The 27,889-nt window shown below is 43.2% G+C and overlaps 1 protein-coding gene across 1 annotated transcript; it reads left to right on the top strand.

Moving 5' to 3' along the window:
* The first annotated feature begins 680 nt into the window (after positions 1 to 680).
* On the top strand, positions 681 to 25,494 carry LOC139556662 (pre-mRNA-processing factor 17-like). Its single transcript, XM_071370889.1, is given in 16 exon segments — positions 681 to 879; positions 1,560 to 1,646; positions 1,753 to 1,882; positions 2,034 to 2,120; positions 2,909 to 3,048; positions 3,206 to 3,302; positions 3,440 to 3,579; positions 7,829 to 7,903; positions 9,163 to 9,208; positions 11,945 to 12,046; positions 12,670 to 12,785; positions 13,111 to 13,244; positions 17,237 to 17,299; positions 17,301 to 17,311; positions 18,498 to 18,642; positions 25,179 to 25,494. Coding segments are annotated over 16 exon segments (1,725 nt in total). The 5' UTR covers positions 681 to 705; the 3' UTR covers positions 25,357 to 25,494.
* Positions 25,495 to 27,889: the final 2,395 nt, after the last annotated feature.

The following is a 27,889-nucleotide window of genomic DNA, read 5'->3' as shown; positions in this document are numbered from 1 at the left end:
TTGACACATGCTCAGGTGAAACAAAAGTCAACTTTTTTCAATGCTGAAATTATTTTTTTTTTGCAAACATCCTTTCTGAATTGAAAAGTAATCATGTAATTTTTCAAAAGTATCTAATCTGACTAAAATATTTTTGCTGATAATGTAACTGATTACATGTATTAAATTACTCCCCAACCTTGCTTGTGGGTTATTATGGCTGCGCATGTAATTGACTTTCAGATCGCACAACTAGTCTTATTGGCTCATTTGTTTCCGTCCAAGGAACATTGGCCAATCATGGTCTTGCATTTTGCCTGCAATAAAAGAAAGAGGCTATTCGATTATCTGCCCCGAATTGCACCGGTGGGACAGTTTATACGGGTGAAAAGTGATTGCATTCGTTTTGGGACATGGTTGCCTCCCGGGCAAACCCATGTGCACCACGGCTCAGCTTAATCGAACTCCCTCAGACAACAACCAATAGAGAATTATATCCTGAAAGGTTATTAAAATTAATTTGCATTGATTAAATATTTAGATCACTCATCTATTGAAAACATAGGAGTGACTTATGTTAATACACATTTTGTCATAATATTTAACTAAATAATGAATCTCTCCCAATGTTGACGTTTATTATATATTTGTTCACGTTAATATTACAGCGTGAATATTTTACTTTTAGGACATTTCCGGTAGTGTAGTGCTTTCACAGCATCAAAGATGGCGGCCACCCTCGTTTCGTACTGGAGCGATTCAGATTCAGATAATGAGACCAAATCTCATGTTATTCCCGAAAAGGTTGACCCCGATGCTCTGGCACATCTTCAACCGTTGAAATCTGGCAAAACAATGTCACTGGCTGTCCTCAATTCAGCTCCCGAGGTCGCCGTAAAGGTACGCGAGATAGCTAGGCAAATTATTAGCCGGCTGCTAATGTAGCTAGCGTTAGCTTGTGACAGAAAAAAACCCGAAATGTAACGTTAACTTAATAGCTACTTAGTTAGCTACACTACATAGACCGTTGAAAGTAAAGTCACAAATTTAGCTAACGTTAGTCGATAATAATTTGATGCTGACGCTTAACACTAAGTAGCTAGCTGAGTCAAAAGGGGTTCAGTAATGTCGTTAGCTGGTCAGGCGGGAAAATGTTGTCTTTAGCTTGCTAGTTAACGTTAGATAGCCAACTTGCTGTTAACGATCACTTGAAAAACGTTGTGATTATGGTGGCCTATAGGGCGATACTTTGGCCTGCACGAGTTTGCGATTTCAAGTGTCACCCATACTGATCAGCCAACACTCCGTCAAACGGAAGCGAACGCATCTCAATTCAAAGAATGCTTAAGAATGATACACAACGTTTGTGGGAAACTTGTTGTTCAGTACAAACGTTTTGTACTGAACGTGACGGTTTTTGTCGTCACCCAAGGTAACAACGTTTAATGAACTGAACGCAACACAGGATAGATGTTTGGACAGCTAACTTCAAGCCCCTTTAACTTAAGTGTCTTCATAGTTTGATGATTGATCAGAATGGTTAGCAGTATAAAACCTGTCATGTTTCTTCACTCCAACAGGAGGCTGTGGAGACTGGCGTACATCTGGACCCCTCTCTCAAAGAGGTCACCTACAACCCCACATATGAAACCATGTTTGCACCAGAGGTAAAATTAACGTTAAAACATTTTAGTCAAGTAAACTGCCTTACTTCATTCTGACTACCTACCTAAGATGCTCATCATTAGCATATTCACGTTGCACCCCTTCTAGTTGGGTCCTGTCAACCCATATAAAAGTCAACAGATGGCTGCACCCAGGAATATGCTGTCTGGCTATGCAGAGCCTGCTCACGTCAACAACTTTATGTTTGAACAGCAGAGGAGGACCTTCTCCACCTTTGGTAAATATACCTTATTCACACCCCAGTCATTGTCTATGATAGAATGTTTAGCTGTGAAGTGGTCAGCCTTCCTTTCACCTTGAATCTAAAGTTTTAGAGGAATGTAGCATCTTAGTTATTTTTTTCACTTGTTAATCGCCGTTGCTTTCAGGCTATGCTCTGGATCCGTCTGTGGATACAAGCCAAAACTCCTCCAATAGCTACATCGGTGCAGTGGACGAGGCAGAGAAAAAGAAAGGTAATTTCCTGCTCGTTTTGCTTGTGGTGGATACCCTGTGTAAGTGACATCATCCTACGTCATACTTCCGGCGTCATGTCCCGACTCTCTTGAATGGGCTTCAGGAATATATCATAAAATTCATGAAAACGTGGTTATTTAACATATATCATATTCATATTTGTTTTCGTGTATTGATTCAGTCATACCCGATGTCTGTTATCAAAATATTTGACACAGTAAGACATCAACGGGAGTTAGGAAAGATTTGGACCACATCCCCTGCTGCGTTGGTAGCATGTCGGAGCGTGCCTGCTTGAGCTGAGGACTTACAGGACGGTAAGAACCTGTTAATAGGCTGTTTGATGTTGTATATTATTTTACACACATTTGTTTTTACTGAACATTGCCAGCCAGTACTTTTGAAAAATGCTATCCCTCCCGAAAAAAAATGATATCCCGCCAAGCTGTCATAAGATTTGCCGTTCGTGTGTAGATTTTCGGCTTCTTGCTTCTTCTTAGCCGTCAAATACGTTGAAACACAGCACTTGGAAACAAGTATGCAATTTAATATACAGTTTTATCTTAAATAGCCGTGTTTTCATGTTCTCATTCTTAGCCACAAACAAGGAATACGGAAGTAAAATTGACGCGTCACTTGTACATCGTGCATATTGCTAGCCGGTAAAGAGGATGTTTTTAAACGCAATGGAAAGCCGTTGAAATGTATAGTGTAGTCATTGCTTTCTGTAACAGTCAGTGAAAGAAAGAGAACAAAATGACAGTTTCTCTTGTTTCTCCTCTCGTAGGATTGACTGTGTTTGAGGTTGGCCCAAAGAAGACTGACAAGAGGAAAAAGGTGCAAGGAGGTGAAGCAAATGACATTGACAATTACCTCGGGCCCTGGGCGAAATACGTGGATGAAAAGGACGGCGCCAAACCATCAGAGGTAATCAATGAATCAAACAATATTATGTGAAGCTCAAACAAAATTTGGATGTTTGTAATTATACAGCAGCAGTGTGATTATTTGGACTTAACTGCTTTTCCTCATAGAAAGATATTCTCTGATTCTGACCAATTGTTTTCTGCTGATTGGTCTGTAGGAGGAACAGAAGGAGCTGGACGAGATCACAGCCAAGAGGCAGAAGAAGGGAAGGAACGAGGAAGAGGCTCCGGCGAAGGAGAAGACCATTCTCCATGGTAACTAACACTCATCTCCGCCATTACTACTTACATAACTGAACTGATCAGCACTCACTCAAATTAAAAGATAATGAGTTGTCGACCATTATGTAGTAAGTTCTCAATGTCTTACTGTTTATCTATTGTGTCTCCAGTCAAAGATGCGTACGACTACCAGGGGAGGTCATACCTCCACGTACCCCAAGACGTGGGCATCAACCTGCGTACTGCAGACATCCCAGACAAGTGTTACCTGCCCAAGAAACAGATCCACGTCTGGTCTGGACACACCAAGGTAGGGTGTGTGTGTTAGCTAGGGTAGCATACTGTGTACCGGAGTATTTTGAAATGCACTCATCGGGGTTAGCTATTATAGTACCGTGATACACACTTCACAGCGTCTGTCATATTTACAGAGACGGGAAATGTGAGCGAGAGAGAAAGAAAGTGCTTGTGCAACAGAGGTAGTGTTGTGGAGATGTGATCAGGCCTTTGGTTCTGCCTGTATGCAGTAGCGAGAGAGGGGGCCGGATCACTCGGGTCTAAAATGAGCAGGGCTTCCATCTCACTTACACAGGAGCCAGTTGCAGACTGAAAAGTAAAGAGGGTTGAATACAAATGCAGCATGCTAGTGTGTTTGTGGATGGAGGGATAGAGGATGGATGCATGGATGAGAGGAGAGACGGGTAGATGGTTAATAGCGAGTTTAGACACATTTTCTGGTAACGCCATTGTGATTTAGAGTAAAATATCCTGCTTGACAGATGCCATGAGCAACATGTCTTGGCACAAATCAGTGTGCAGCAAGACATGCTTGCCTGATTTCTGCCTCTAGCCTTAGAATTCAAGAAGGATTTCATCTCTTTATGCTGCGCTGCTAGCCATAAGGCGGGCTATTGGGCCCTACGCAAACAGCGTCGGTATACGGTCCGTTCCAGAAAAGTAACAGCACAAAAGCATGTCGAAAACAACGCTGCGTTTGTGTAAAGTGTGGAGTGTCCTTTAGTCTAATCTCACACACTGAACTGTCTATGATTAGAGGAACAGTGTTATCCAAGACAAGTTGTTAGTGGGTATTATCATGCACGCAAACAGGGTTGTGGCACCCTGAAGCTTGGGGGGGAGGAGGGGGGGTTATAACTATAAGTTCACTATCTATCTAAGATGTGCCAAATAAATTATCTCCAGCTCAGGGCTCCAGCTATGCATTTGGTTTGCTAAGTGGATGGCTTGCAACATCAAGCTTCTTGGTTACAGCAGAGATGGCGCCTCTTGTGTGCACTTCCAGTAATACCGTATACCCCAGTATGAGAAGGAATGTTATGAAAATCTTGAGACCACCCAAACCTACTTTTCAGAGGTTGAGTGAGGGAACACTCATCGGTCACTCAGTTGCATCCAAAGATATTGGCATCCTTTCACTTTTCTAGAGTAATTCCCTATTTCTTATCAAATAATTTGAAATTGCGACACCTCTGGTCTCCACAACTTATTGGATTTTCAACATTGCACAAGCAATTACATTTTGTACACTTAAGTTTACAAATGTAGTTTAGAAAATGAAGACAAATGTTATGAACAGAATTATTGGTACCCCGGAGCTAGTACTTGATTGCAAAGACTTTGGCCAAGATGACTGCAGACAAACGCTTCTCCTAGCCATCAATCAGCTTGCTGTACCTTTCTACTAGCAATTTGGCCCACTCTTCAGCAGCAATTCTTTCATGTTTGAGAGGTGCCCTCCACCAACTGAAGTGTTGAGCTCTCACCTCACATTATTCAACCTCCCATATTAGATTGTCCTGTGTTCTTTTCATTGAATGCTTAATTTGGTCATTGGTCACACTAGGGATGCAATGGTACAGTGGGCCCACAGTTCGGTATGTATCACGGTTTGTGGGCTACGGTAACGGTATGGTTTCGGTATCTTTATTTAAGAAAAAAATTGAAACACATCACCCTTTAAACAATGAATAGGGCAGCAAATCTTTGGCTATGAATACTCCCACTGCTTTTGTTATTTCTTTGTTTTTCTGAGTTTGTCGCAAATTGTTGTTGGAAGGCAGCAGTGAGAGATTGTTGTTTTCGCTAAGGAGTGGACTCTCTTTGCTCAAGCTCCACCTGCAAGGGATACGGCCAGGTGACGGCGACGTAAATGACACATCATGTTAGTGTTTCCACTCGAGTAGCCTAGGGTGGCAAAGCAATGCTTGCAGACTGCACTTTGTTTACGGTCTTACCCTCGTCATCGTATTGAACACTGAATCCAAAATGTTCCCACACAGCACCTGCCCGCCCGTCCAGCATCAGTACTCTGGACGGTTCTGACTTAGAATATGTCAAATACCTAGGTGTCTGGTTAGACTGTAAACTCTCCTTCCAGACTCACATAAAATATCTCCAATCCAAAGTTAAATATAGAATTGGCCTCCTATTTCGCAATAAAGCATCCTTCACTCATGCTGCCAAACATACCCTCGTAAAACTGACCATCTTACCGATCCTCGACTTCGGTGATGTCATCTATAAAATAGCCTCCAACACTCTACTCAAGAAATTGGATGCAGTCTATCACAGTGCCATCTGTTTTGTCACCAAAGCCCCATATACTACCCACCACTGCGACCTGTACGCTGTTGTTGGCTGGCCCTCGCTTCATACTCATCGCCAAACCCACTGGCTCCAGGTCATCTACAAGACCCTGCTAGGTAAAGTCCTGCCTTATCTCAGCTCGCTTGTCACCATAGCTGCACCCACCCGTAGCACGCGTTCCAGCAGGTATATCTCACATGTCACCCCCAAAGCCAATTCCTCCATTGGCCGCCTCTCCTTCCAGTTCTCTGCTGCCAATGACTGGATCGAACTACAGAAATCTCTGAAACTGGAAACACTTATCTCCCTCACTAGGTTTAAGCACCAGCTGTCAGAGCAGCTCACAGATCACTGCACCTGTACATAGCCCATCTATAAATAGCCCAAACAACTACCTCTTCCCCTACTGTATTTATTTATTTATTTATTTTGCTCCTTTGCACCCCAGTATTTCTACTTTGCACACTCATCTACTCTCAAATCTACCATTCCAGTGTTTTAATTGCTATATTGTATTTACTTCGCCACCATGCCCTATTTATTGCCTTTACCTCCCTTATCTCACCTCATTTGCTCACATTGTATATAGACTTATTTTTCTACTGTATTATTGACTGTATGTTTGTTTTATTCCATGTGTAACTCTGTGTTATATGTGTCGAACTGCTTTGCTTTATGTTGGCCAGGTCGCAGTCGTAAATGAGAACTTGTTCTCAACGTGCCTACCTGGTTAAATAAAGGTGAAATAAAATAAATAAATAAACATTTGAAAGACGGCAGAGCCTCTTCAAATTTGCTTCTCGCTAGTGCTCGCCATTGTCACGTTGGGGCTGGGAGAATATTTGTTTTTAGGTTCCCCTCGCTTCATGGGGCCCCTTTTTAGGGAGGTTTCCTACTGAGATGTCATTACAAATCGTCCATTGGTTGTTTAAGGGGGATGGGGTTGAGGTCACTGCGGTTACTACATTTGGACATATTGCTGTGGAGTAAAGTTTGTCAGCCCTCAGGAGCCCCCTAACGGCCTCAAGCAGTTGCCTCCCTTGCCTGTTCATAAGCTGCACGTCTGTGGATCTTAATGTACAACGTGCGTGTAGTCTACAGCGCAATCAACACGTTTTGGAAATTATAGGAAAATGACAGGCATATCGTAATTCCGCTGGTTCACATGTGCGTATTGAACCGTTTGGGGCGTACCGAACCGTTCGACAACATACTGTGTACCGTTGCATCCCTAGTAAACACAGCACTGATCTGTAATGCCAAAGAGCTCTAGTTTTGTATCATTGGTCCACAGAACATTTCCCCCAGGATTTAGGCTTGTTTTGGTGGGTTTTTGAGAAGTTCAATCAGGCATTCTTGTCTCTTTCTGCAGTGGGGTCTTCTTATGTTTACCAACGACCAGATGAAGCATTCAAAGAAAATAACTCTCCCCATCCCCCATTGGGAGTGCAATGTTCAACCCAGTGTCCAAAAACCGTCTCTTTGTTGAAGGTTGTGGCCAGGGAATAGTTCAGATCTGAATCCCATCCATAATCTATGGCGAGAGCTGAAAACAGCAGCCAGCGAGCTCATTGCTGGCTACAAGAAGCATTTTTCGGGAGTTATCTTAGCCAAAGGCTATGCAACCAAGTACTCGCTCTGGGGTGCCCATTCATTTATCCATGCCACTTTTATTTCTACATTTAAAATTGTAAACTTAAGTGTACAAAATGGAATTGCCTCTGCAATGTTGAAATCCGATAACAAGGTGTGAAGACAGTCTTCATTTTATTTGTGAAGAAATGGGGAATTATTTGAACGCGCAAGGGTGCCAATATATTTGGCTGCAAATGTATGTAAGAGGAATTATAGCAATACCATACACACCTGCATGCTCAAAGACGGGCAGATTAATATTCTAATAATCTATTATGTCCACACGTTAACCTCTTTCTCTCTCATTCTCTCTCTAGGGGGTCAGTGCTATCCGTCTGTTTCCTGTGTCAGGTCACCTGCTGCTCTCCTGCTCTATGGACTGTAAGGTCAAGGTAAGGAACACTCTTGCCTCGCTCAGACACCATCAAGTCCTCACTGAGGACCCAAAATCTGTCAGATTAAGCTAGATATATCTGTTTTTTTGCGTTGGATGCGTTCCAATCTGTCGCATGTGAAAGGTGAAAGGTGTGCAAACGGTTTGGCCTACATAGACTATTATGACCCCTCTCTGGAAGGATAACACTCTCACGAACATGATGGTGGTCTCCGGTTTGCTCTACGACCCTCACACGCGTCTTGGGACTCGTCTGATGTTGGTATAGTCGATCTGTTAACTTCTGTCTGTAGCGTCCTAACAGTTTGGTCTACACACTCACCTTTCCACAAACACGTACATGTCAGTGGTTTTTCTCTAGGACACTCACAGGCCTCAAAATACTTGTCTGATGGTCCCCCGGGACCAGCTGCATTGTTTTATGGAAGTACTGTAAATGTGGAGACTGTTTAGTGCCAAAAATATGAGGTTAAATGCATGTATAAATAAAATACATCATTTTTCCTGATCTTTCTTATATCTCTCAGATATAGGACAGAGACTTCAGAACAAACTTACTTTAAAAAATGTTGGGGTACTATCTGTTGTTCCATGTAGTGAATCAGTTATTCAATGCGTTTGTATGGCCTAATAGCAGTAAGCCAAAATATTTTTGGTTCAAATAATGTTATAATATATTTTGTTATACTTCAAGGGGTCTTAAAATTCTAAATCATATTGCAAAATGATCCTTAAAACAATTACATTTAGCTTATTTGAACCCCAACCTACCTGGTTTAGACAGGGCTTAGACTATTGTGGGTGATTAACAACTCAGTCAGATCTTACATTTTTCCTGTCCTCATCTCCCCTTTCCTGGCCAGATATATTTATTTTTAATTTTTATGATGTCTCTCTAAGGCAAACCAACATGTTTTTGGAGAAGGAGAGTCTTCTCTTCCCCTCTGTTCTCTCACTCCTCCATCTGTCTCGTTCTCTCTCCCATGGCTTAGATTAGTCATTCTATCCTGTGGATTTAGATATAAAGATGGCTCTGTTCTGTCAAAAGGTCTCTGGGCCCCTGACTCCTCACTGTTTGTGTGTCTGGTAGAACCAGGGGCCTACTGGTTTTAATGCTCTTACTGTCTCAGATGAGCCCTTTGCTGATTTCTTATGAGACCCTCAGTGGTTGCCAGACACTGGCCCATGCTGGTCGAATCTAGTTAAAGTGCACACAGTGCTTTTTAAAATATTTTCTTCTCTCTTCCCTCTCCTCAGTTGTGGGAGGTGTATAACGAGAGGAGGTGCATACGGACATTTATCGGTAAGTGGACTATCTCTGTTTACTGTTTCACACTCTGTGTTTCTGTTTTCGTGTGTTTTGCTACAGGGATTACAATGCCCCTAGGGTTAAGAGAATAAGACCTTAGCTCAAACCACTAACCAGCCTAAGTGTTGTCATCTCTAAGGGTATACAAACCCAAATGCAATTCTTAGTCAATCAAGCACATCACTTCAACATACAATCTATCCACCAGTACAAGTTAGTTGGATTCCAATCAAGCACACTCCTCTCCCTTGGCAGATCTCATTAATGTTTCTAATTCAATGCGGAGCGAACTTGATTCGAACATCAGGGGAATAATGGATGAAAGAGTGTGTCAGAGCGTCGCACTGGGCCACGGTCAAGGAGAGTGACATCTCATTACCCTGTTTCCCACTATTCCAGAACTCTCTTGCAGCGGACCGTTAATTCAGCATTAATACATGAATGTGAGCTGACACTGTTGGGGGGGAGGGGTGTAAGATGTGGAGTAGATTCGAGAGAGAGCGCTAAGTGAACATTAATGGAACATAAGCTTTCCGCTGAGTGTTGAGGATAGGTTTGGAGTAGACAGAGGCACGGAGCTGGGAATTGCATGCAGGTCACTCCCCATCCCTCCCTCCTGTGGACAGGCTGGGCTGTCAGAGTAGATTGTTTTCCTTCAGCTGTGGTTCTGCCTGTCGGCTCCCTCAAACACCATGTATAATTCAACAGCCCTGGGTAGATAGGGGGATGGGGTGTATAGAGGGCAAGAAATGGAGAGATGAAGAGTGCGTGTGTTTCAGCAATGGAGCTTCAGAGAGCGCAGTGGGGTTATTTCAGAGTAGCAAGCGAGCTAACTAAAGTGCTAACGTGTGTGTGTGTGGTGACGATGTCTAGCTTGCGTGTGTGTGTGTTTTGCCCTACCTTACAACACATCAGAAGCCAGGTCTGTACAGTGCCTGTGGGGTTAGGAGTCTGTAATGGGATGTGGGATAGGCCTGGTTAGAGCGTGGACAGACAGATGGCTAGCCTCGACGGGAACCTGTTATTGCCGTTGTAGGCTTTCATAACAAGAGGGGCGCCTGAGAGGGGGGAGAGAGACCAGCGGGACCAGACGTTACTTAACCTGACTCTATAGACACACACACACACATAGTTGAAGTCGGAAGTTTACGTGCACGAGGTTGGAGTCATTAAAACTCGTTTTTCAACCACTCCACAAATTTCTTGTTAACAAACTAAAGTTTTGGGTAGTCGGTTAGGACATCTACTTTGTGCATGACACAAGTCATTTTTCCAACAATTGTTTGCGGACAGATTATTTCACTTATAATTCACTGTATCAAAATTCTAGTGGGTCAGAAAGTTTACATACACTAAGTTGACTGTAACTTTTAAACAGCGTGGAAAATTCCAGAAAATTATGTCATGGCTTTAGAAGCTTCTGAGTCAATTGGAAGCTTTTTGAGTTAATTGGAAGTGTACCTGTGGATGTATTTCAAGGCCTACCTTCAAACTCAGTGCCACTTTGCTTGACATCATGGGAAAATCAAAAGGAATCAGCCAAGACCTCAGAAAAAAAATTGTAGACCTCCACAAGTCTGGTTCATCCTTGGGAGCAATTTCCAAACGCCTGAAGGTGCCATGTTCATCTGTACAAACAATAGTACGCAAGTATAAACACCATGGTGCAAAAGTGCAAATCAATCCCAGAACAGCAGCAAAGGACCTTGTGAAGATGCTGGAGGAATCAGGTACAAAAATATCTATATCCACAGTAAAAGGAGTCTTATATCGACATAACCTGAAAGGCAGCTTAGCAAGGAAGAAGCCACTGCTCCAAAACCGCCATAAAAAAGCCAGACTACGGTTTGCAACTGCACATGGGGACAAATATTGTACTTTTTGGAGAAATGTCCTCTGGTCTGATGAAACAAAAATTGAACTTTTTGGCCATAATGACCATTGTTATGTTTGCAAGCCGAAGAACACCATCTCAACCATGAAGCATGGGGGTGGCAGCATCATGTTGTGGGGGTGCTTTGCTGCAGGAGGGACTGGTGCAGGAGGAATGGGCCAAAATTCACCCAACTTATTGTGGGAAGCTTGTGGAAGGCTACCCAAAATGTTAGCTCAAGTTAAACAATTTAAAGGCAATGCTGACAAATACTAATTGAGTGTATGTAAACTTCTGACCCACTGGGAATGTTATGAAAGAAATAAAATATGAAATCATTCTCTCTACTATTATTCTGACATTTCACATTCTTAAAATAAAGTGGTGATCCAAACTGACCTAAGACGGGGAATTCTTAATAGGATTAAAAGTCAGGAATTGTGAAAAACTGAGTTTAAATGTATTTGGCTAAGGCGTATGTAAACTTCCGACTTCAACTCTAAACAGAGGGGAGGGAGAGAGTGAGAAGGAGGGATAGACGTAGGAAGGAGTGGAGACCAGGGGGATGAGTTGAGAGAAAGTGGGGTATAGTAGAGAGCTTCTCACTCCATGTCCCCTTTGTGCTTAAGCTTGTTTTTCTTCCTTGATGCGCTCTCCCCACCCACCTCTTCTCTCTGACCATCAGTTCCACTTTGGCTTTCAATCTCTTTCTTACCTTTTTTCCCTCTGTCTGTGATTTTATATTCCACCAATGAATGTGATTTGAAAGGCAGTCTGATCAGGGGCTTTGACAGAATAACAGAGCAGGAGGAATATGTGCATATAAAATGTGTGTGTTTCTGTGTCTCTCCCTCCAGGCCACAGTAAAGCAGTGCGGGATATCTGCTTCAACAACACTGGGTCTCAGTACATGAGTGCAGCCTACGACCGCTACCTCAAACTCTGGGACACCGAGACGGGTCGGTTCAGTCGTGGTGACCATGTTAGAATTGCCACAAACGTTCCACCGTGTCTGGGGGCTGTCATTGAACAGAACAGTCGTGGCAATGATAGAAATGGCACAAATAGAGCTTTCACGATTACTTGACATTCCGAGAAGCACGTCAGTTCTGTTTAGCACAATTCTATGAGAATGTTTCATAATGTTATGCCCTGCTGAAGGTGGCCAGCATGGTTGAACATTCAGATAGAAGTATGTTGTGTAGATCTGGGTACTACCAGTGGGATCAGGGAGAGTCTCTGCTCTCCCAGTAGAGGGCAGTAGAGAGACTCATCTGCCTCTTGTTGTTCTGTAGAACCACTGACTTGTCATAGCGCCTTGTGTACGAGTCAGCGGGCTGTATGGTTAGGGGACATTTAATGTACATTCTGTCAACTTGTGTTGATTAATTGAAAATGGCACATTTCTAATGAGAATTCATCAATTGTATTGAGGATGTTGGTTTTGACAAATCTGATTGAATTGCCATAATGCCACCGGGAAGTTATGTCTGGGTGTTTCTGCACTATAATGATGACAATGTGTGTTGCAGACAATCTGTGTGGGTTCTTCTCAAATGTGTAGTAAACTGTCCTTCCACAGGCCAGTGCATCTCCCGCTTCACCAACAGAAAGGTGCCATACTGCGTCAAGTTCAACCCAGACGAGGACAAGCAGAATCTGTTTGTGGCTGGCATGTCAGATAAGAAGATTGTTCAGGTACTGTCATGACACACACGCTACCTAGAGGCTGGTGGCAATACGAGAGAGCGAGCGAGAGATCTGTGAAAGACAACAACCTACTAGGCAGAGTCCCCTCGCTGGAAAAGCAATTAACTCTTTAAACAGACAATCTCTCTCCCTCTCTATTTTTGAATAATTTTGTCACCTTATTAAACTGTAATATTGGTGTGTGTGTTCCAGTGTTTGTCTATGACAGGAGTGTTGTGTAATTTATCGTTCACATTACCGGTGTGTTTAACCTGTTTTCAATATCTATTAATTGATCTCTTCTCTCCATCCTGTGCTTCCCCCCCTCTCCCAGTGGGACGCGAGGACAGGAGAGGTGGTTCAGGAGTATGACCGTCACCTGGGAGCGGTCAACACCATCACATTTGTGGATGAGAACCGCCGTTTCGTCAGCACGTCTGACGACAAGTCCCTCCGCGTGTGGGAGTGGTAAGTGACAAACAAGAGACTGCTGAGCTTCTTGTCTGCACCGACCCTACCATAGCTTTCAAGCTTGTGTTTTGGCTGACGGTCTGAATCGGCACCGTTATGTTGATGAGTAGCATCACTCTTGGTATTATACCTCATTTGCATAATATAGCTTGCTTGTACATTGGCGCCAACAGCTTGTCCTGCCGGTGTTCTAGATGCCTCTCTGCAAACTGAACTCATTGCCAAAGAGTGTTTCACAAGTCATAAAGTGCAAGTGAAAGTGGAGGAGGAATGTGTTGGGTTGAATTGGGTTAGGGTGCTGCTATGGGTGGCAGGTCATGGGAAGTTCACTACTGTTGAAGTCCCCTCTTCTAGCGACGTGCCTAGCTTGTAATGTCAGGGTCTTGCATAACTGCTCCTGTTCCGCTCTCATGTTTACTTATTTGCTCGTGACGTGTTTTAGATTTTTATAGAAAAATACAAAAGGTTTGACACCAGGGGTGTCAAACACATTTTGCCCCGGGTCGGCATTCGGTCTTCAACGATGTCCAAAGGGCCGTACTTAAAATGTGTTATTTCCATGGCGTCCAATTTAAACAAAAAAAACAAAAAAAAAAACAATAGTCCTCTGTCCATTTTTTAAATGTCTGATGCTCCCTGACTGTAGTCATTATTAGCGAGCTGGACAGTCAAGAAAATGTATGAATGTAGGTCCATTGACTGCACAGCACAGGAAGTTGGTGGCATCTTAATTAGGGCTCGTGGTAATGACGAGCGGCATTTTTGGAATGGTATCTCCATATGTTTGATGCCATTCCATTTGCAACGTCCCGTCCATTATGAGCCGTTCTCCCCTCCGCAGCCACCTGTGGTTCACAGTGATAATTACCGAGCTAGACAGTCAATGTATAAATATAAGTCCATTATTATTTCTACACAGTTTCATTTGGTTTTAGTCATTTTAAAGTATATATAGTTCATTTCCCTTTTAATTTTTTTTTTTTTTTACCAACTGTGGGCCAGATTGGACCCCCTCGCGAGCCGTATCCAGCCCGCAGGCCGTATGTTTGACACCTTGTTGACACATTCATGTTCTGTCTTTCCACTCAACCGCCAATCACCAAGCTCGCCGAGAACGACTTGCAAATTAGCTTGGTTCCCATGGTGATAAACAACCGCTGGTCTGTTTACCGCTAAGATGATAAATATTTAAGACCCGGTGACGAAGGATGGGCATTTCACAAGGATTCTTAGAGGGAACACAGATTCTACTAAATACCTCTTTTTCAATCAGTTGTGTTTCTTTCTGCAATATCCGGTTGGTGTGTGTGTTTTAAGCTGTAGGATTGACTGGTAGGAAGAGGGTGCCAGGTGTGGGTTTAGTAGTGGAGGGAGTTGGTTTGGTTGGTGAGAAGGGAGTGATATGCACTCTTGGACAGCCCAATTCTGATCTTTTTCCACTAATTGGTCTTTTGACAAACCAGGTTGGATACTTTTGACAATAATTGGGCAAAAGATCAGTTGTGCTGCCTGTGTAAACGCAGCCTATGTGAGCGAAGGGCTTGAGTGCACATCCACCGTTTTGGTCTCTGCTGTAGTTTTGACAGTTAATTGGAGACATTGCACTTGCACTTGTTATCTTTCACAATAGAATGTGCTTGTTAGGGTAGAGTGTGAAACATGCACAGTCTTTTGGCTTTGAGTGTTGAGTATTTGAGTGGATTGCAGACTCATTCAGGGTCCTCTCAGGGGCTATGGGAGTGTAGTGGGGGTGCGAGAGGTGTTTATTATGGTGGAGAGAAGAACCTGTGCCAATGAAAGGCTTTACTGCCCCCACTCTGTCTCCCCTGGATACCACCTGGCTGGCTCTGGACTCCCCCTCTCCCCAGCTCAGCTGAATTAGGCAGAAATAAACATGGAGTCAACATCACTGACATGGAGATAGAGGTGGTACGTTGTGTGAATTTGGGAAATATGGGGATTTGGAATGAGACAGGAATGAGTCCTTGTTCACACACAGGCATATCACAAACTCTACCACCACCTTGGCTCCTTTTGTGGACAACACACCCACAGAGTGAAGAGCTCTCTCGGAGGCTGGCTGTCAGTAGTTGAGATATATTTGTTGCGGATGTAGAGATGGGCTGGGCACGATTTAGAATCAATACAGTGTACTACACTATGCCAGCAAGGGGCATCAAGTTCTTATTATAAACACATCAATTACACACACACACAGAGAGTTACTGCCAACCATCCCCCAGTGGCTACCGGCTCTGCACCCCCTATGGATCAATTACATTAGACACTGTAGAGGGTAAGATATAAACCAGGGGCCCTTTTGATCCAAGTGTTACAGAGGAGTGCTGATTTTTAGGATCAGTTTTGTCTTGTAAATCACAATGAATTTGATTACATGGACAAGGGGACCTGATCATAGATCAGCAGTCCTGCTCTGAGTGAAGCTGTTAATGTGGATTAGGACTGACTGGGGCAAGTTAGGGTCTTCAGGAACACAACTTCACCTGACGGTTTATGGGCTTTATTAACAACACAAACCCGGGAGGAAATAGCAGCAGTCCACTACAAACTCTGGTGGTGTTATTCCTATCCTTGTTCTTTTTCTCTCCCAGCTCTATCCGTCTCTTTCCCAGCCACGCAGACACATTGAGAGCAGGGTTATTTTTGGAGCTCAGAGGAGATTTCACATGTTTTGCTTGTGTTCAGAGACTTGAGTTTGGCCTGACTTCTCCGCTGTTGACGTCAGCCAGCACTCGCTCAGGGGGCCGTTTTGGGTTGCGTGTGTGTGCACACGCTCTACATTTTATCTTGTTTAATCCTACGACTGACTGCATGTGCATGTTATGTTGATAAGGTGTTGTATTCGGGATCATAGGCCGTTATTTTTCTGTAGTTCCCCCTGGTTTGAAAATGGCAGTCCTTTTCCTTCTGTTCCTGGTTTGTCGGGTGGAGATAGGCCTAGCTGGTGTTTATAGGATAGAACTGTGCAGCACTGCTACTCTAAACCACTCCAGCTGTTTGTTGTCTGAGAGAGGGGGAGGGATGGAAGAGGGAGCGAGACAGAGATGGCCTCAGTCCAAATAGACAGCCTCCCACTGAGTGAGCAGTCTCGAACCCGACCAAATCCAACCTTCTTTTTTTTCTTCCCGTATTGAAGTTGCCAAAGAGTCTGTCATTGAAATCAGACCCTAGTCACTGTTGCTTCCTAGGGTCGGGCTTTCGAGACTACTGAGGGAGGGGAGGGGAGGATCAAGTCAACACGCACGCACACACGACGTTAGGAACAGTCATGGACAATCTGCAGGCTGCCACTGGGGTTGGTGTCTGTCACGCAGCCAGGTGGGACATGACCAGCGAGTTGGATGATGCTGGGCAGACCCAAGAACAACATACCTCCATTTGACTCTAAAATTCTGAGAGTGGAGGGTTGAGAAAGGGAGAGCACGAGGACAGAGGGGGAAGTGTAGATTTAATTGGATGTAAGCAAACTTTTATTTTAGTATTGTTTTTTTCACTTAACCTTTATTTAACTAGGCAAATCAGTTAAGAGCAAATTCTTATTTTCAATGACGGCCTACCGGGGAACAGTGGGTTAACTTCCATGTTCAGGGGCAGAATGACAGATTTTTACCTTGACAGCTCGGGGATTCGATCCAGCAACCTTTTGGTTACTGGCCCAACGGTTTAACCACTAGGCCTCCTGCCGCCCCAAACATCCAGACATTTCCAAACATGGCTTGGAAATGCATACTATTTACATATCTGTAATGCCAGCACTGTCTGGATCCTAGCTGTACTGTCGTTCTATTTTGGATGTCTGCTAGAATCATGTCCTGCTTAGAAACAGCTCAAGCTGCATTGCATGACTTTGTGAATGTTTCCAAACCTGAGAGCATTGCTGCTAGTTATCAATACTCATGCCAGTAATGTCATGGTTGACCTTTGGACCGTACTTGACTGTACTCTAACTGATTTGTTATGTTTTACAGGGACATTCCTGTGGACTTCAAGTACATCGCAGAGCCCAGTATGCACTCAATGCCTGCTGTAACACTCACCCAATGGTGAGTGGTGACAGACACACACAGACAGAGAGAGAGATTGGTGTACATATTCTGGCACTTAGCTTTTTATTTGCCCCCCCCCCCCCCCCTTCCTACCCCTCTCCCCCATCCTCTCGTCCCCCATATCTTTCTCTGAGCTGTTCATATTTGTCCTGACATGGATTGTTTCTCTTTAGTCTAAATAATGGATGAACTCTCACTGGGAGAGCAGACCACTCCACTCTGTCCCCCACAGCTCCACTCCTAAATGGCAGCCAGGCAGCAGCCCTAGCTGGGACTGCGTACGGAGCCTTTCTTCCTCTTATCGTTGTTGTTTTCTCTCCACTTTAACAAAAGAGAGCCGAGGTCGGAGCAGTCGGGTGAAATTGGCCCAGTTGTGTTCATCCGTTTCTCATCCACATTTTGGGATAATGGCGTCCTTTTTATGTGGGTTTGGTAGGGAGGCGCTCAGAAAGGCAGGACACGCACGCAGTGGAACTCACACACACACACACACACTAGGAATTTCCATCATGTTTCTTTTCAAGTAGTGCAGTGATTCGTGAAATGCTTTGGCACGGCTGCCCAACCAGCATTGCTGTTACTGAGTCCCAGTGTCTGAGAAGGAGAGAGACGGGGAGGGTTGCTAGCTAACTGAACGTCTGTGAGGTTGACATAAAATGTGTGTCCCAAATGGTGACCTATTCACTATATAGTGCACTATTTTTGAATAGGGACCAAAGTAGTGCACTATATAGTGAATAGGATGTCATTTGGGATGTAACCCAAGTGGGCATTCGCTCATCAAAAGTCTTCATATTTTCCACAAGGAAGGCTCATATTTTTCAAGTGGTTAGGGAGAAGAGCTGCCAGTGCAGTCTTCTGTGGTGGTCCACTCATACAGACCATAAAAAGTAACATTTTCTTGAGCTCAACCAACCTGGCTTTTTCGACTCAACCAACCTGGCTTGTTTCTACAGTTGTATCCCATTCCAAACAAAACTGAGCTCCTCAAATGCATTAGCTGCTTTTCACACTCTGAAAAAGGTTGACCAGAAATATGTTGTTTTGAAATGCACAGGCCCATTGGAGAAGTCCTGACCTGGGCTCAACCCCTAACATCAGCAAGCTCAAACTAAAACTGCACTCTGAATAACTCTAAATCAAACCGTTTTTCAAAATGATATTGTATTTTCTCCCCTCGTAGGTAAGTGGCTGGCCTGCCAGTCCATGGACAACCAAATCCTGATCTTTGGAGCCCAGAACCGTTTCCGTCTGAACAAGAAGAAGATCTTCAAGGGCCACATGGTGGCTGGCTACGCCTGCCAGGTGGACTTCTCCCCAGACATGAGGTAAGACACGCAGAGTCCCATTCATTAGAGGACACCATTGCAAACAGTAGCAAAACGTTTTGCAACGAAACAAAAGTTTCTTATTGGACAAATTCAGGTAGTCCCTCCCTGTTTTCTAATGAATATGACCCAGGGCTTCAGGGTTCTGATGTTCAGTGACATCGCCGCGGAAATCAATTAAAAATGTTTTTGGTCACATACACATGGTTAGCAGATGTTATTGCGAGTGTAGCGAAATGCTTATGCTTCTAGATCTGACAGTGCATCAGTATCCAACAGGTAATATCTAACAATTCCACAACAAAACCTAATACACACACAATCTAGTAAAGGAATGGGATGAGAATATATAAGTATAAAATATATGGATGAGCAGTGACAGATACTGTGAAGAATACAGTATACATTATATACATATGAGATTAGTAATGTGAGATATGTAAACATTCTTTAAGTGGCATTATTAAAGTGACTAGTGTTCCATTTATTAAAGTGGCCAATGATATCACGTCTGTAGGTAGGCAGCTGCCTCTCTGTGCTAGTGGTGGCTGTTTAACAATCTGATGGCCTTGAGAGAGAAGCTGTTTTTCAATCTCTGTCCCAGCTCTGATGCACCTGTACTGACCTCGTCTTCTAGATGGAAGCGGGGGGGAACAGGCAGTGGCTCGGGTGGTTATTGTCCTTGATGATATTTTTTGCCTTCCTGTGACATCGGGTGTTGTAGGTGTCCTGGAGGGCAGGTAGTTTGCCCCCGGTGATGCGTTAGGCAGACTCAACACCTTCTGGAGAGCCTTGCGGTTGTGGGCGGTGCAGTTGCCATACCAGGCGGTGATACAGCCTGACCGAATGCTCTCAATTGTGCACCTGTAAAAGTTAGTGAGGTTTTTCGTTGGCAGGCCACATTTTATTCAGCCTCCTGAGGTTGAAGAGGCACTTGCGCCTTCTTCACCACACTGTGTGCGTGGACCATTTCAGATTGTCAGTGATATGAACACAGAGGAACTTAACTTTTGAAATTCTCCACTGCTGCTGTCGCGTTGATGTGGATAGGGGGCTGCTTTCTTTGCTGTTTTCTGAAGTCCACGATCATCTTTTGTTTTGCTGACATTGAGTGGGAGTGTATTTTCCTGACACCACACTCCGTGGGCCCTCACCTCCTCCCTGTAGACTGTCTCGTTGTTGTTGGTAATACACTGTTGTCGTCTGCAAACTTGATGATTGAGTTGGAGGCGTGCATGACCACGCAGTCATGGGTGAACAGGGAGTACAGAAGGGGGCTGAGAACGCACCCTTGTGGGTCCCCAGTATTGAGGATCAGTGGAGTGGAGATGTTGTTTCCTACCTTCACCACCTGGGGGTGGCCCGTCAGGAAGTCCAGGACCCAGGGTCTCAAGCTTAATGATGAGTTTGGAGGGTACTGTGGTGTTCAATGCTGAGCTGTAGTCAATGAACAGCATTCTTACATACAGTTGAAGTCGGAAGTTTACATACACCTTAGCCAAATACATTTAACCTTTACTTAACACCCATCCCGGATCCGGGAGCATCCTCATCAGTAAAAGCTGACTAGCATAGCCTAGCATAGCGCCACAAGTAAATAATAGCATATAAATATCATGAAATCACAAGTCCAATACAGCAAATGAAAGATAAACAACTTGTGAATTCAGCCATCATTTCCGATTTTTAAAATGTTTTACAGCGAAAACACAATTTATTTCTATTAGCTAACCACAATAGCCAAAGACTCAACCGCATATTTTCAACATGTTTCTACCGCATAGGTAGCAAAACCGACCAAATATAGAAATAATTATAATTAGTCACTAACCGAGAAACAACTTCATCAGATGACAGTCTTATAACATCAGGTTATACAATACACTTATGTTTTGTTCGAAAATGTGCATATTTGAGGTATAAATCATAGTTTTACATTGCAGCTACCATCAAAAATATCACCAAAGCAGCCAGAATAATTACAGAGAGCAATGTGAAATACCTAAATACTCATCATAAAACATTTATGAAAAATACATGGTGTACAGCAAATGAAAGATAAACATCTTGTGAATCCAGCCAATATTTCTGATTTAAAAAAAAAAAAAAAAAAAAAAAAAAGGTGTTTTACAGCGAAAACACAATATAGTATTATATTAGCTTACCACAATAGCCAAACACACAACCGCATTTATTCACCGCATAGATAGCATTCGCAAAAACCAGCAAAAGATATAAAATTAATCACTAACCTTGACCAACTTCATCAGATGACAGTCTTATAACATCAGGTTATACAATACACTTATGTTTTGTTCGAAAATGCATATTTAGAGCTGCAACCCGTGGTTATACATTGTGAATATGTAGCATTGATTCACCAGAATGTCCGGAGCTATTTTGGACACTCACCTAATCTGACCAAAGAACTCATCATAAACTTTACATAAAAATACTTGTTGTATGGCAAATGAAAGATACACTGGTTCTTAATGCAACCGCCGTGTTAGATTTTTTAAAATAACTTTACCATAACAAACAGCTTGCGTTATTGCGAGACAGCGCCCGCCAAAACGGCAGAGAATAGGAATAACATTTTCCACAGAAATACGAAATAACATCATAAATTGTTCTTACTTTTGTTGAGCTTCCATCAGAATCTTGTACAAGGAGTCCTAGGTCGAGAATAAATCGTTGTTTGGTTTTAGAATGTCCTTTTCTCCTGTCGAATTCGTGCCACAATGCTAGCCAATGTGGATGACGTTCCCCGTTTCTCTCGACGCAAAGAACGGAAAACTCAAAGTCCCAATAAACGTTGAATAAACTGATAGAACTCGGTTGAAAAAACATACTTTACGAGGTTATTATCACATGTATCAAATAAAATAAGAGCCGGAGATATTAGCCGTGTATACCGAACGCTTATCAGAAGACAATATGGGGGTGCTTCGCGCGCCTAGGTAGAGAAAGGAAATTCCTGACCTGCCACTCCAAAAGCTCTTGTTCGACCTCAGATCAAGCTAGACACCCCATTCCACCTTCCACTGCCTGTTGACATCTAGTGGAAGGCGTATGAAGTGCATGCATATCGATAAATATTAGGCAATTGAATAGGCAGGCCCTGAAACAGAGCCTCGTTTTCAGGTTTTTCACTTCCTGTCTGGAAGTTTGCTGCAAAATGAGTTCTGTTTTACTCACAGATATAATTCAAACAGTTTTAGAAACGTGAGTGTTTTCTATCCAATAAGTAATAATAATATGCATATTGTATGATCTAGAATAGAGTACGAGGCCGTTTAAATTGGGCACGATTTTTTCCAAAGTGAAAACAGCGCCCCCCTATTGACAAGAAGTTAAACTCAGTTTTTCACAATTCCTGACATTTAATCCTATTAAATATTCCCAGTCTTAGGTCAGTTAGGATCACCACTTTATTTTAAGAATGTGAAATGTCACGGAACAGTCCTAGACAGGTTAACAAAGACCGTGGGCTCTCCTTCTCCGTGGCCGACGGGAGTAAAACCCTCGCAGGGCTGCTGGCCCAGACGGCATCCCTAGCCGCGTCCTCAGAGTATGCTCGGACCAGCTGGCTGGAGTGGGAAAAGCATAATCGGCAGCGCTCAGAGCCCAAAACAGCCTAAAGAAATATCCGCCATGTTGCGCCGTCAACATTAGTCAGAAATAGCATTATAAATATTCACTTTGATGATCTTCATCAGAATGCACTCCGAGGAATCCCAGTTCGACAATAAATGTTTTCTTTGATCCATAAAGTCCATCAATTATGTCCAAATAGCTTCTTTTGTTAGGGCGTTTGGTAAACAAATCCAAACGCGTGTTCAGGTCCAGTCGGACTAAAAGTTGTATTACAGGTCGTAGAAACTTGTCAAACTAAGTATAGAATCAATCTTTAGGATGTTTTTATCATAAATGTTCAATAATATTCCAACCGGAGAATTCCATTGTCTGTAGAAAAGCAATGGAAAGAGAGCTACCTCTCGTGAAATGCGCGTGACTGAGAACGAGGCTGCGGCCAGACTCCTTAGTCAAACAGCTCTCATCCGGCCCCCCTTCACAGGAGAAGCCTGAAACAACGTTCTAAAGACGGTTGACATCTAGTGGAAGCCTTAGAAGTGCAAAATAACCCATATCCCACTGTGTATTCGATAGGGGCTGAGTTCAAAAACTACAAACCTCAGATTTCCCACTTTTGCCTGCCATATGAGTTCTGTTATACTCAGACATCATTCAAACAGTTTTAGAAACTTCAGAGTGTTTTCTATCCAATACTAATAATAATATGCATATATTAGCATATGGGACTGAGTAGGAGGCAGATACTCTGGGCACGCTATTCATCCAAAAGTGAAAATGCTGCCCCCTATCCCAAAGAAGTTAACGGCCCGTGTCGGTGGCACTGTATTGTCCTCAAAGCGCGCAAAGAAGTTGTTTAATTTGTGGGAGCAAGATGTCAATATCCGCGACGGGGCTGGTTTTCTTTTTGTATTCCGTGATTGTCTGTAGACCCTGCCACATATGTCTTGTGTCTGAGCCATTGAATTGCGACTCCACTTCGTCTAAATACTGACGCTTTGCTTGTTTGATTGCCTTACGAAAGAAATAACTGCGCTGTTTGTATTCGGTCGCCTTGCCATGGTTAAATATGGTGGTACGTGCTTTCAGTTCTGCAAGAATGCTGCCATCAATCCATGGTTTCTGGTTAGGGAAAGTTTTAATAGTCAGTGGGTACAAAATCTCCTATACACTTCCTTATAAACTCGCTCACCGAATCAGCATATATGACAATGTTATTATCTGAGGCTACCCGGAACATATCCCAGTCTACGTGATCAAAGCAATCTTGAAGCGTGGAATCCGATTGGTCAGAACAGTGTTGGATAGACCTAAGCACGGCCCTTCCTGTTTTTAGTTTCTGCCTATAGGAGGGGAGCAACAAAATGGAGTCCTAGTCAGATTAGCCAAAAGGAGGGCAGGGGAGGTCCATGTATGCATCACTGAAGTTAGAGTAGCAATTGTTGAGCGTGTTACTCACTCGTGTACAGCAATCAATATGCTCTATAGAATTTAGGTAGCTTTGTTCTCAAATTTAGCTTTGGTAAAATCCCCAGCTACAATAAATGCAGCCTCAGGATATATGGTTTCCAGTTTGCATGAAGTCCAGTGAAGTTCCTTGATGGTCGTCTTGGTATCCGCTTGCGGGGGGATATACACGGCTGTGAAGATAACCGAGGAGAGTTCTCTTGGGGAAGAATGCGGTTGGCATTTGATTGTGAGGAATTCTAGGTCAGGTGAACAAAAGGACATGAGTTCCTGTATGTTGTTACAATTACACCATTAGTTGTTAATCATGAAACATACACCCCGCCCTTCTTACCGGAGAGATGTTTATTCCTATCGGCGCAATACACTGAAAATCCCATTGGCTGTATGGACTCCCACAGCTTGTCCCCAGCTAACCATGTTTCCGTGAAACAGAGTATGTTACAATCCCGGATATGTCTTTTGGAGAGCAACTCTTGCCCAGATTTTGTCGACTATGTTAACCAAGGACTGGAAATTAGTGAGTAATATACTCGGGAGCGGTGAGTGGTGTGCGCGCATCAGAAGCCTCACTAGAAGACCGCTCCGGCACCCTGTCCAACGGCGGCATTGTTTCGGCCTCTGGAATCATTTCAAATGCCGTGCGAGGTGCAAACAAAGGATCCGCTTTGGTAAAGTCATATTCCTGGTCGTTGAAGTCTCTGATATCCAATAATTCTTCCTGGTTGTATGTAATAACACTTAAGGTTTTCTGGGCTAACAATGTAATAAATAATACATTTCTAAAAAATTACATAAATACTGCACAGTTTCCTACGGACTAGAAGCGAAGCTTCCATCTATCGGTTCACCTGGTGTTTGTCTAAGTGGGATAGGTAACACAGCAATGGTACGAGCATGTTTTCAAATAGAGCATTTTTATTTCCATTTTTTTTTTTTTTTTATGTACCTTTGAATCAACCCATGTATTTTTGTTAGCAAAGGGTTTTGAAGGGTGGAATGTTACAAACTTCAGGAAGAGATAGAGAGAGAGAAGCATGCCCCAAGCAGGTAATATTGTGTTTATCCAGAAACAGACAGATCCATACACTCACCTCTACTTCCCTCTATAACGAGTCCTTCAGTCATTGAGTGTTTCTGAGCATATCCTGTACTTAGTGCCGAATATACACCCCTCCAGGAGAGAGCTAACCAGGCCACCTACCTCATTTTAGCACAAACCCCAATTAAGAACCCCCTCACCCTCGCCGTGTTGCCCCCACCCTTCCCCGTGCCCCATCGCTCACCCTTATCAGCAGGTACCTTCACTTCTCTTAGTAACCATGGAAACAGCAAGTACCCCCTTCGCGCAGAAACCCAAATTCACACAACCTCTTAGGTGAAATGCAACAGGATACATTTTTAGCAGGGAGGCTAACCTCTTTCTCTCCTCCCTTCTCTCCCTTTCTCGCTCCTCATCCCTCTCTCTCTTGTAGCTATGTGGTGTCTGGCGATGCGGATGGGAAGCTGAATATCTGGGACTGGAAGACCACCAAGCTGTATCACCGGATCAAGGCCCACGACAAGGTGTGCATCAGCGCCCTGTGGCATCCTCATGAGACCTCCAAGGTCATCACCTGTGGCTGGGACGGACAGATCAAACTCTGGGACTAGAAACATGGGGGTGGGGGGTGCAGATGGACTCCCTCTCTTTATGGGGAGAGGTGGTGGTCTTTCTGTCATGTATTTTCCATAATTTAATGGCAGTCATAGGGCTGGTATCCAGTCCTGTTTTAACTCAGTGTATATTTCTACCCCATCTGAAGAGGGGACACCGGTGGATTGAACTTTGAACTGGTGATGTTGATAAAGAGCTGTATACATTTGAAGTTGGAAGTTTACATAGACTTAGGTTGGAGTCATTAAAACTTGTTTTTCAACCACTCCACAAATTTCTTGTTAACAAACTATAGTTTTGGCTAGTCAGTTAAGACATCTACTTTGTGCATGACACAAGTCATTTTTCCAACAATTGTTTACAGGCAGATTATTTCACTTATAATTCACTGTATCACAATTCCAGTGGGTCAGAAGTTTAAAAGCACAGTCAACTTGAAAAATTCCAGAAAGTGTCATGGCTTTAGAAGCTTCTGATAGGATAATTGACATCATTTGAGTCAATTGGAGGTGCACCTGTGGATGTATTTTATGGCCTACCTTCAAACTCAGTGCCTTTGCTTGACATCATGGGAAAATCAAAAGAAATCAACCAAGACCTCAAAATAAAAATTGTAGACCTCCACAAGTCTGGTTCATCCTTGGGAGCAATTTCCAAACGCCTGAAGGTACCACGTTCACCTGTACAAACAATAGTACGCAAGTATAACACCATGGGACCACGTAGCCGTCATACAGCTCAGGAAGGAGACTCGTTCTGTCTCCTAGAGATGAACGTACTTTGGTGCGAAAAGTGCAAATCAATCCCAGAACAGCAGCAAAGGCCCTTGTGAAGATGCAGGAGGAATCGCGTACAAAAGTATCTATATCGACATAACCTGAAAGGTCGCTCAGCAAGGACGAAGCCACTGCTCCAAAACCGCCATAAAAAAGCCAGACTACGGTTTGCAACTGCACATGGGGACAAAGATTGTACTTTTTGGAGAAATGTCCTCTGGTCTGATGAAGCAAAAATAGAACTGTTTGGCCATAATGATGTTTGGAGGAAAAGGGGGGAGGCTTGCAAGCCGAAGAACACCATCCCAACCGTGAAGCACGGGGGTGGCAGCATCATGTTGTGGGGGTGCTTTGCTGCAGGAGGGACTGGTGCACTTCCCAAAATAGATGGCCTCATGAGGGAGGAAAATCATGTGGACATATTGAAGCAACATCTCAAGACATCAGTCAGGAAGTTAAAGCTTGGTCGCAGATGGGTCTTCCAAATGGACAATGACCCCAAGCATACTTCCAAAGTTGTGGCAAAATGGCTTAAGGACAACAAAGTCAAGGTATTGGAGTGGCCATCACAAAGCCCTGACCTCAATCCTATCGAACATTTGTGAGCAAAACTGAAAAAGTGTGTGCGAGCAAAGAGGTCCACAAACCTGATTTAGTTACACCAGCTCTGTCAGGAGGAATGGGCCAAAATTCACCCAACTTATTGTGGGAAGCTTGAGGGAAGGCTACCCAAAATGTTTGACCCAAGTTAAAGAATTAAGGCAATGCTAGCAAATACTGAGTGCATGTACATTTCTGACCCACTTTGAATGTGATGAAAGAAATAAAAGCTGAAATAAATAATTCTCTCTACTATTATTCTGACATTTCACATTCTTAAAATAATGTGGTGATCCTAACTGACCTAAAACAGGGCATTTTTACTTGGATTAAATGTCAGGAATTGTGAAAACTGAGTTTAAATATATGTTAACTTTTACTGTGCATACAGAGATAATGATTCACACATACTCACCCACAGTGTATTAGTTGTATTTGGAGGGTTTACATCCTTTTTTAGTGATATCAGTATCATCCACACAATCCTGGAAAATATATTTTTCGTTATTTAAAAAAAAATGTATTCTCAATGTATGGCTGTCTCTTTTTGAAATGAGATGAACATTTTGCCTGTCAAGAAATTACTTGTCCATGGTCAAGTTTTCATACTTCTGTCATTTGGCTTTGAAGGTCAGATTTTCCATAAAGTTTATTAGGATTCTCTCTCTTTAGTAACAGTTCCCTTCTCACCATTAAATCCACACAAACCCCTCCCCGAAAAGACAAGTGTAGCCAAGTTGCGATTTCCTCGTGTCTTTATAACCACATCAAAAGATAAGGGGTATTCATTTTTCAGAATGTTTTCATTTGGAATATGTCAGCCTGAACCTTGTCTACCATTTTGTAATATTTGTTGACAAAGTAGTTGTACAGCTGCAGAGAGTGATTGGGAAAAGAGCAGGAGTCATTGTGGCGTCTGGATCGAAATGTTCTATTATTTCAATTCTAAGGAGGGAGCGACTCCGTACTATTCCCTCAAACTGCTCATTTTAAAGCTGCAGTACAGGTAAAATACATGCACAGATTTCATCATCTTTGGGATTGCCTTTAGAATAATCCAGATTCAATATTTGCTTGGTCAAACTCCAGTCTCGCTACAAGTTGACATACCTTGTAGTCTTTTCAAACACTCAGTGTAATGTATCGTGTCATG

Source organism: Salvelinus alpinus, chromosome 27 (genome assembly GCF_045679555.1).
Source record: "Salvelinus alpinus chromosome 27, SLU_Salpinus.1, whole genome shotgun sequence".
NCBI classification, from domain to species: Eukaryota; Metazoa; Chordata; class Actinopteri; order Salmoniformes; family Salmonidae; genus Salvelinus; species Salvelinus alpinus.
This window is presented reverse-complemented; position numbering and strand designations above follow the sequence as displayed.